The sequence below is a fragment of the Dromaius novaehollandiae genome, chromosome 6, assembly GCF_036370855.1.
Source record: "Dromaius novaehollandiae isolate bDroNov1 chromosome 6, bDroNov1.hap1, whole genome shotgun sequence".
Lineage (NCBI taxonomy): Eukaryota > Metazoa > Chordata > Aves > Casuariiformes > Dromaiidae > Dromaius > Dromaius novaehollandiae.
The window spans coordinates 21,436,868-21,447,207 of NC_088103.1; the positions used below are offsets into that span (position 1 = coordinate 21,436,868).

At 39.0% G+C, this 10,340-nt stretch overlaps 1 protein-coding gene across 20 annotated transcripts in view; it reads left to right on the top strand.

Moving 5' to 3' along the window:
* The window catches only part of KCNMA1 (potassium calcium-activated channel subfamily M alpha 1), a 536,645-nt gene extending 526,924 nt beyond the window's left edge, over positions 1-9,721 (top strand). For 5 of the 20 annotated variants that reach the window (XM_064513826.1, XM_026116837.2, XM_026116838.2 and 2 more), the window contains 3 exons: positions 1,088-1,312; positions 3,379-3,407; positions 9,192-9,721. In XM_064513826.1, coding sequence (XP_064369896.1) covers positions 1,088-1,312; positions 3,379-3,407; positions 9,192-9,346 — 409 coding nt within the window. In that variant the 3' untranslated portion in view covers positions 9,347-9,721. Of the gene's footprint in view, positions 1-1,087; positions 3,517-9,191 lie in introns of those variants that run through there. The other 15 variants (XM_026116842.2, XM_026116854.2, XM_026116856.2 and 12 more) reach the window with 4 other exon arrangements.
* Positions 9,722-10,340: the final 619 nt, after the last annotated feature.

Consider the following 10,340-nt stretch of genomic DNA (forward strand, 5'->3'; position numbering starts at 1 on the left):
AGAAGCAAGGCTGAATCCAGTATTTTAGACAGGGCACACGCAATTTCATCTTTGCACCAAAGTGTTTTCTTCTGTAAGGATCTGGACAAATGGTGTAGAAAAACCATTTTCTGTTTAGACTTACACTGTGCTTGCTGTACTTGGGATTATTTGTTGGATTAATAAGTGACTTCAGTCCCTGAGGCAGCTAAACCAGATCTCTTATGAGCACTAAAATCCTTTGAAAAGAAGTTGTGATCTTTATGATCAATTTTTACTTATTTATTGCTTGGATGGAAAATTCCTATTGCCTTGCTCAAGCACGATGTTCCTCACATGCACAAACAATTTTAGCAGCAGGTTCTATAAGCTCCTTCTACTCCTGAAAGGGGATTGGCTAAAAGTGGAGGATTCTTGCACTTGATAGAGTTTTTGTTTGGGCCCTGTGATATATACTTAGCAATGTTGGATTCTTGGATGTGTGCAGGTTTCTCTTTATAAATGCTCTTTGAGGCCAGCAATGTCCATGTGGAATGAATGAACAAAATAAGCAGTTAACCCCACTGCAAATTTGTTAATGTCTTGTCCTTATCTTGTGTTATGTACAATCAAAATAAAAACAAACAATTATATTCCTTGCTCTGTTGACAGCATTTAAATATTCCCCTATGGAATGAACTGCACCTAAAATCCTCTTCTCCCTACTTTTCAGCCATTCTTTTAAAAGCCATTGCTGATGGGTTATTGCTGGTTTTTGACAATATGTTTATCTCTTTACTAGTGCCATTACATTCCCATGCAACTAGAGAAAGGAGAGTGGCTTGTGTGGTGTATTCTCCGAACAATCATGATGTGGTTCCCTTGGGGAACATCCTGCTCAGTCAGTATGCCTGCCCCACTCAACAGCAAACATACAAAAAGAAATGTGATATCTGACATAAGAAGGCCCCAAACAGTAAGGCATATTATGTGAGCTACAATTGGGTACACACCAAAGGAAATAGAAATGCAAAAAATTAAATAAATATTCATAAGATGACATTGCTAGCAGAAATTTTTAGTACAAATCTAAATGTATTTTCTCTTTCTTTTTTTTCTTTTTTTCCAGTTATGTTATCACAAACCCACCATATGAATTTGAGCTTGTGCCGACAGACTTGATCTTCTGTTTGATGCAATTTGACCACAACGCTGGCCAGTCCCGGGCCAGTCTTTCTCATTCTTCCCATTCCTCCTATTCTTCCAGCAAGAAGAGCTCATCGGTTCACTCCATCCCATCAACAGCAAACCGACCGAACCGCACCAAGACCAGGGATTCCCGGGAAAAACAGAAGTATGTGCAGGAAGATAGACTTTGATATGTGTACCTGCTCCTACTGTGTGTGAAACTTGCATCCACCACCCATTCTCCCCAGTTAATGTTTCCAACAGTAATGTTCCCTGTTTTCCCATGGAGTTCTCCCTTTTTGTACACATATTTTGCATATGTATGACAGTGTGCATGTGATTGTCATTTTTATTTCACCACCATAAAACCCTTAAGCACAACAGCAACAAAGCAGACGGACCAAAAGTTATTTATGATGCTAAGGGAGGAAAAAAAAATCCAAACCCATAGGCACACTGAAAACATAAATAACTCACTGCAGTAACTACTCTACATACCAGAAAATAGAGTGTATTTAACATGAACACTTGCTGTTGATGTCAGAGTCACACAAAAAAGTCATTTAGTGCAGAAGTGTTGATGTATGTTGGGGTAGTTTTTTATATTCATATTTACAGGACTTGCTACATTTATTTGAAGCTTATGAAACTAACCCATTGGAAAAAAAGCTACTGATCTTCACTCTAAAAGCTGATACTGTATAAGGCTTTCACTATTTGTAAAGATTATTGTTAAGCACCTGCTTTTATACCAAAGCAACATCAGGGACTTTTCTGCTTGTATAAGGACTTTCTTTAAAATATTAGCCTTTTGGAGATAGTATCTTTTCCCTTTAACACTGAAATTGTCTGGGCATGGAGTTGTAAAACTCCAATGGTTTAATTTAAGTTTAGAAAGAGTCTAATTGCATATTAAATTATTATTCTGTCTATTTATACTGCCACATGAATAGCTATATTTTCTTTCACTTTTGACATTTGGGATGAAAAGCCATATGTATCATAAATATTGGATGTAAGTCATTAAAAACTGCCTTCCTGGGACTTTTACGTCTTTAAAAGGTGAATTAGTCACCTTATGTACAGAATAAATAATGTTCAGAAAAGAGCAAGCATTTTTCCATGCTTTAAGTATCAGTCCTCAAGGGACTTTGTTCCTTTCCCCAGATGGTAATTTAACTTTTCCAAGTTAGAGTGATGGTATAAATCTTTCAGTAAGAGTCCTAGTATGAGGAGATCCTCCAGAAATCCTGGGCCGAGCTCTGACTGGTTCCTTACAACAGGTGCCTGCCAGTACACGGTGATCAGGAGTACGGGAGAAGAGGACTGAGTGCCTTTAAGATCTGAGAGGCTCCTCTCCCATTTGGGAAGAAAAGGCATTGGGCCCCAGACCACTGATGAGCAGAGCGAGAGGGCCGGGGTGGAAATACCCACTGTGCCGAGGCATCGTGCTCTGTGCGCTTGCCAGAATCTGGTTCTTGCGTGGTCTCACCAGTGACGCACCTAGCCAAACAAAAATTGTGGCAGGAAATTAAAGTAAGCAGTGGAAAGGGACCTATGCTAGATAGCCACAATTTGAGTTTATTTTTTTAATTTCAAATGCCAACCTCTGAGATACAGAAATAGTTTTAGGTGGTGTGAAGAGGGATGTTCTAGAGGTAGTTGGAAGGGAGACCAGAAACACATACCATCTCCAGTGGCTACCCAGCAAAGAAAGCATGCCTAGAGAAAATAAATATTCAGACTTGGGAGTGACTAGCATGGTAACTGCCAACCCAGACAAGGTGCTTTTATGGTTAGTGCCGTTTTCTACCTTCCCCTTCCCCACGCATGATAATTTTGAAGATTTGCTTGCTGTGTGAATTGACAATGAAGCCAAGCACTTTTACTGACAAAACCTGGTACCATAAAAGTGGGCTACACAGAGTGCCTCTGTGCAGTGTTCAGCATAATGATTGGAATACAGTATATATGAATGTGTGCATTCAAATGCAGCTGTAAGTCCTATCAGTGGAAAATGCTGAAAATTATGTTTGCTCCCCACAAATGAGTATATTACAGTTGCCCTTGATCACAACAACAAATTCATGTGTTCTTTTTGCAGAGGAAGTTATTATGTTTTGCCCTAAGAATATTTGTAACTATAAGGATGTGCCAGTTAAAGTGCTCAACAGAAAATATGACAGTTTAAAAGCATTGTAAAACTTACATAGCTTACTTCTTTTTCTAAAGTGCAACAAGGATGAATAGAATGGGCCAAGGTATGACAATTAATGGTTCTGCATGATCTAGCAACTGCTGTGGGTTTCCTTCTATAACTTGTCCTTGTGAAAACTTGTGAAATTAAAAAAAAAATAGTTACAAACTTTATTCAGTTATTGGTTTGTTTGTTTGTTTTCTTTTTTTTTTTTTTGCCTTTTTTTCCCCCAAACCAGAAGTTAAACTGGCTGCTGCTGCTGCTGCTGCTGTTGCTCAACCCTATTTTATTTTTTATTCTCTCATCTGCTTGCCTTTCTGATTGCACGTGTCCTCTTGTAACTGCCCAGGTTCCTGCTCAATCAAGGTGCTACCCTGATACAGACATTATTTTAATTTCCCAGTCCTCATTCCCATCCCCACTCCTTTCCTCCCTTCTCCTCCCCTCCGTATATGTTCATGAGCATCTTTTTGTGTTTACATTGGCAGTATTGACTGAAGATAGTTGAGAGCAGTTGTGCATTTTGGAAGAATGTTAATGACTTTGACACCAAAATGCTTTTCCATTAATGTTTTATCTGTTTTCCTTTTAGCTGAGGAAAGGAAGGGTGTTAATATGAAACCACTTGTCATATATTACATAATAATGATTATATCCAAAAATAAAGTGTTTGTATAATTGTGCAGCTCAAACAGAAAAAATATAAACAGTCTACATTAGAGAAATAACTTGTCTGCTTTGCAAGCAACAGAAGAAAAATATCTCCTGTGGGATGCAAATTTGAATTCTTCAGACTACACTGATGTCTAATTCTCCTCTGTCTTCTGTCCTTAAGTCTACAGACTTAAGGTTTTGACTTTTAGTTATACTGTGTGCAATTTTTCACTACTAACTATAGTCAAATTGACCAAATGGCTTATTGCAGTGATGAAAATTTTTCTCATAAGGATATATTAATGAAACTGTGGGTGTTGGTCATGACAAGTAGAGGGATATTTAAATCAGTTATGTTGTCAGACATTTTTTATGTTGATAAATACTGGGAGATCTCCCATTTGTGCAGAAACCTAAGCCTAACCTGAGTCAAATGATCTTAGTAAACACGCTGGTTAGTTTTGAAAGTATGAAAACTATACTGTTACCAATGGCAACAGATGACATTTCAGTGCTTTAAATTGAAGTCTTGCCACTTATGGCAGGTCCAGCGTGGTTCCTACAATGAAGGCTACGGTTTTAAGTAACTTTGTGGATCTGGGCATAGACACCAATTAATATCTAGCAAGCTTGCAGGCAAAAGCCAAAGCCCTAGATGTGTTCCCACTGGACTGAACTGGTACAGTCAGGCATTTTCCACTGAAATTTCCATTGACATAAGTAGTTCAAAAAAAATCATCAAGAGCAAGCCCAGAATAGCATTTTTTTTTCTCCCAAAACTTCAGCTGTCTTGGAGCAAAATGAAGATGTTCACAGAAGGAAAGAGTAGTTTCTCTCTCTCTCTCTGCAAATTAGTTATTGCCTGCTACATGTAAAATACTTATCTCCCAAACAAATAATTGGGGAGTAGGTGGGTGGAGAAACTTGCATTGCTTATTTCTCGTATAGGAAGAAAATGTGAGAATTGAAGCTTAGTTTTAAACAAGTTACCTGGTGTCCGCGTGTGCGTGCACGTGTGTGTGTGTGTGTGTGTGTGTGTGTGTGCACGCGTGCACGCATGCACACACAAACACATACATACAGCTTCATTTGAAATTGCAAGTGTCACAAGAGAAAAATTTTCTGCTTTAAAACATCTGTAACCAAAGCAGGGCTTATGATAAGAAGACACATTTAGTAAGTCTTTGTTATGTTTACCTACTGCATTCTTTGTCTCTACTCAGAAGAGCGGATGTTTCACAGTGATGTTTGTTCGAATATGATTTTTCAGGACAGAATTAATGACAGCAATTTTAAAGCAGAGGAAGAAGAAACCTGTTTGAGAGAATTGCTAGAGTCTTTTTCAAGTGAAAGAAATATGTATTTTGATCATTTTATTTTTAATTATTGATATCTTTTGATGCTGCAGGAAACATTCTTATTCAAGATATTAATATTTATTTATTTATTTCTAATATAAACACGAAGTCTTTATAATCATCATTTCCCACCTGGGTGGTGATGGCCCATTACAAACATAAGTGTTTGAAAGGAAAGTAAATGTTTCCTACTTCCTGATACTTGAAGTTACTTAGCTGTTCCAACAGCTCTCAGCTGATGCTGTCAAAAACATACCCATCAAATAGTGTAGGAAGATCAGGGGCTGTCTTAAACAGCTCTTGCGAAAATAAAATAGAAAACTATGCCTGCTCTAAGACTCTCACTGTAACGTAGAAACATATGTTGTTGGGATCAAGCTGCATATGCCAAATGGGAGAGCGACTGACAGAACATGACAGAGAACAATAGAAAACACTGGGGGATAAACCAGTTTATGAAGACTTAAAACAGGATTTTATGGATAGATTTAAAGGAAAGAGAAAGTGGTCTGCTTAAGATAGGTAGAAGCGTATGCTGATTTTGGAAGACATGAAAGTTAGACTGTGAGAATTTTAAAAAAAAATCAAAAGTGTAAAAGGGATTCAAGAAGGGCATTTATGTAGCTGGGAGCAGGATACATTAGCAGCCAGGAGTAAAGACGAGGAGCGCCAATCTCCCGTTCCAAAGGTAAGTATGGGGGCGATGGACTTTCAGGTGAGATTTGTCATTCTGTGGTCAAACACAATTTTAACAGCAGAAGAGGGACAGGAAGGGTATGAAGTTAGATCCAAGCATTTGACACAAGAGATGGTGGTGCCTGGTCCAAGGTTTCAGCACTGACAAAGCAAAAGAAATTTAAACAGGGGGGAAAATAGAACTGCAAATAAATAGGTTTCTGTATTTCAGCTAAAGACAAAAAAGAGACATGATGTTGTCTGTTTTTAAAGATAACTCCCCGTACATGGATTTTACTGTGAAGACGAACATATTAATAATCGCCTTGTGTTGCAAATTCCAGGGAAAGCAGGGCAGATGGAAATGCTTTTCACTCGCTGCTGAGAACACACTGCAGTTCATCCCTGACCCCTTCCTTGCTCTGAGATTGAATTAACTTGCACCAAGTTCTGTTTGTAAGGAAAGTTTGTGCAGCATATGTTAAAAAGAAGATAGAGATAAAAGTACACAGTGCTTAACTTGCCTCAAAATCATTTTAAACACAAACCATTAGAAAACTGTTAGTTTGAAATTGTTTATGTGATCTTGCAAGGCTTTTAAAACATGATAACCATCACACTTTACACCTCTCTGAAAGGTTAGTTTAATCGTAGATCACATAAAATTGGTTTCCACAAATGCATAATGGTTCATATGTCACACTTGAACTAAATGGTTTTTTAAATGGAGCTGAAATTATTTTGATGTGTACACATTCCCGGCTTTTTTTCCTACAACCTTTCTTAAACCAGCCCCCATCAGGAACCATTCCCTTAAAGTCTCATTAATAATTCAGATGTTCTGATGACTTTAAAAGATCTATGGAATTGAGGCCTTTTTTTTTTAACTGCTTGACAAAAAGATAAATGAATGTAGAAAGAAGCAGTAGGAGTCTGGCAAGCTGTAGATCATTTCTGAACAGATTGTAACTTTATCATTCTGTCAGGAAGAATAATTTAAAGCACTTAATCAGTTAGCTTCAGTGTGCAGGATGTAACATTATGAATTCCTATCGTCCAATCTGTTCAAATCAAAGGGAACTTAATTATAATAGGTAAGGGGGGGGGGAGAGAGAGAGAAAGATTGGAGATTGAACATTGTTCAGACTCAGACAACTTCGAGGGGGAAGGGAAATATTTACACTAATTTCAAATGAGAGGACATTTTAAAAAGAATAAAAAGACATTTTTAAAATTGACAGAAAAAAAATATAGTAGTTCTGCTTACCTCCAGTGATAGGCCCCTAATAACAATTATTATTCCTTTTTTAAATTTAAATTTTTAAAAAGAATAAGCACAGATATCTAATCCACCATAAAATAAACGGATTAAACCTTAATTAGGTTCAAGTTTGTTGTGGGTGGGTTGCTCATAGATACTTAAATCCCGTATCTGAAGTAAAAGTGCCGAAATTTCATATTCACCAAAGTGACTGGAAAGTCTGGTGATTCTGGAAATCAACTCACTGCTTTAGAGGCCCTAACAAAAGAGTTAGTTTCTTATTTTTATGCAGCTATGTCCAAATATTTGCCCTTCATTCTTTCTAGCCCTGCAGTTACTCTTCTCTGCTGCCCCTTCTCAGCTTTTGTGCAGGTTCTGGGGTGGAATTTTGGTTTGCTTTGGCTTTTTTTATTTATTTCTTTTAATGAGCACTCCTTCCACTTTTGCCCTCATTCCAGCCCAGAGACAGCTGCAGTTGGGTGGTGAGCAGAAGTGGTAGTTTGTGTTATGTAGTCATGGGATGAGAAGTGGTGCATAAAAGTAAGAAAGACCAGTGGCTCTGATGTGGCATACATTAAACCTTGCACATAATGAAAATGCCATAGCCGCAGAATCCCACTCTTTGACCCATTTGTGCTCATCCCCAGAAATAGGGGTGGAGAGGGCAGAGGGAGAGGATGGACATCCCACATTCTTAAATGCTTGTCAAAGCACAAGCATCCAATGACCATAAGCCGCTCAAAGAACAGGAGTTTGTAAGTCTTTGAACAGAGCCGTCTCATAAAGCTACGCATCTGTAATTAAAAGATGAGACCAGTAGTTGCTCTCTACAGCGCTTTAGAAGAGCATTCTTTTCATGTTTTTTTCTTACAAGAATTTTAAGAAGTTTTTTGCCAACATCTGTATAGGAACAACACAGTACAGTGGTCACAGCCTTAAGCAAGCAGGGACCAGCTGCAGACCTGCAGCCTCTCGGCATCCCCAACTCCCCCCCCCCCCCCGCTGCTCCCAGCCCACCCCAGGTCGATACCAGAAAACTCTTCCTGTGTCCATGGGAGCTGACACTGCCCAAAGATAGCAAAGGAGCAGCTTCTCCGGTGAGCTTCCTGCGAGTCTGTGCTGCCTTTGCCTTGCTGCCATGTACCGCTAGCATCTGTTCAGGATTAGCTTGCGAGCTGGGTACACGGAGCTGCACCAGCAGGTATGCTGCATGCCCGAGCCCTTCCCAGCCCGGGGAGCGGAGCGGCGTGCCGGTGGGCAGGTTGCGAAGGAGCACTGCAGTGGCCAGCACAGGCAGGAACACAGCCATCTGGCACCCTCAGCGCGAGCCCTGCTTGTTCTCGCCCTAGCTGCGGGAAATTCTTATTTACGTTCTCGTGGCTGGTTTCTGAGCCAGCGACACCGACCTCCTTGGGGCTGGAAAGGTTCAGAGAAGCCACCAACCCGTTAGGTAGACACCTGTATATGGATGCACATCCCCTTTTCCACATCTCCCTTATCCCTTCTGGCTTCTCAGTTTAGCCTTTTACTTGGTTTTTTTTTTTTTTTTTTTTTTTTGATAAATGAAGCAGAGGGCATTCACCTGAGCTTGTAAAACAGCTCTCACATTCAACAAGCAAGCCAGCAAATTGCCAGTTTTCTTGAATGCCTTACTATCAGATCTGCAAACATGTCATCCTCCTTTTGTGATAAGTATTTTCAAAGGTATTATCTAATCTAATGCACTTTACTGCTAGTAATTAGTCAAAGTCACCTTGTATTGATTGCCTTTCTCTATGAACTTTACTGACTGCTGCCCTCCCCCTTTTTTTGGTGTGTGTGTGTGTGCGTGTGCGCACTTCACTAACTAAAATTCTTGTTTTCCCCTCCTTATTCTGTCTCTACCCATTTTGCTCCTTAGCAGAAAAGAAATGGTTTACAGATGAGCCGGATAATGCCTATCCCAGAAACATTCAGATCAAGCCCATGAGCACCCACATGGCCAACCAGATCAATCAGTACAAATCGACAAGCAGCTTGATACCGCCAATCAGAGAAGTCGAAGACGAATGTTGACTCCTTGGAGGCCAGAACTATTTTTTTAAAGCCTGACAAACTTCATGAATGGTGATGTGACATTTATTCCTCTTACATGCTGAACCACTGGTGGAGAAGTTGCGAAGGGCGAGCGTTACGGGAAAATAAAGTAGACGGATCTTCGTTTGTCTGCCTTTAATATTGCTTCCACGTATTTTGGAAACTATCTCATTTATAAATGAACACAATCAGTACTAGTCATGTATAGCCTCTAGCATTTTAAATTATTTTTATTTATTAGAAAGAATATATTTTTCTTTTTTTTTCATTGTCAAGTATTTTCCCTTAAAAAAAAGCTGCATATGTGGCCAGACTCCTAAGAATTAAAAAAAAAAAAAAAAAAAAAAAAAAAAATCTGCTCAGTCTTTGGCTTAAAGGAGAATGATGGTCACAGTTATAAGGACATGTAATTAAGGGAGACAAATGATATATTTACAAAAAAATAAAGGTCCAACTTGTATTTTAGTAAATCAAAAAAAAAAAAGAAGAAAAAAAAGAAAACAAGAACAGTTCACCAACATGTTTCTTTACTGGAGGATGTGTATTTTGTTCAGCATTGACACCAGCTCTTAATAAATGGAACTTATTTATTTTCAGAGTTGAAAGTCATATTTTTGTACATGTAACATTCTTCTGAATTAGTCTTTTTTTTTTTTTTTTAAATCATATATACAGCTCATTTTAATTGCCAGTTATGTTGAGGTCCAGCTCTGCCCCCAGCACGCACACACTAGCCCTCCAAAGCCCAGCATCCGCGATAACCTTCGGTGACGCTAGGGTAGTGAACATGGGTATAAACTGAGGGACATGCAGACAGAGTGCTCATAGGCAGCACTTTTTGCTATAAATTTCAAAGTCTGGCAATTCCACGCTGCTTCCCATTAGCCGTCAGCAGCTGCTAATTCCTGGAAGCTTGGGAATTGCTCTTCTTTTGCCATATATTAGAGTGCTTTAATCCAGCAGGCATAAATAG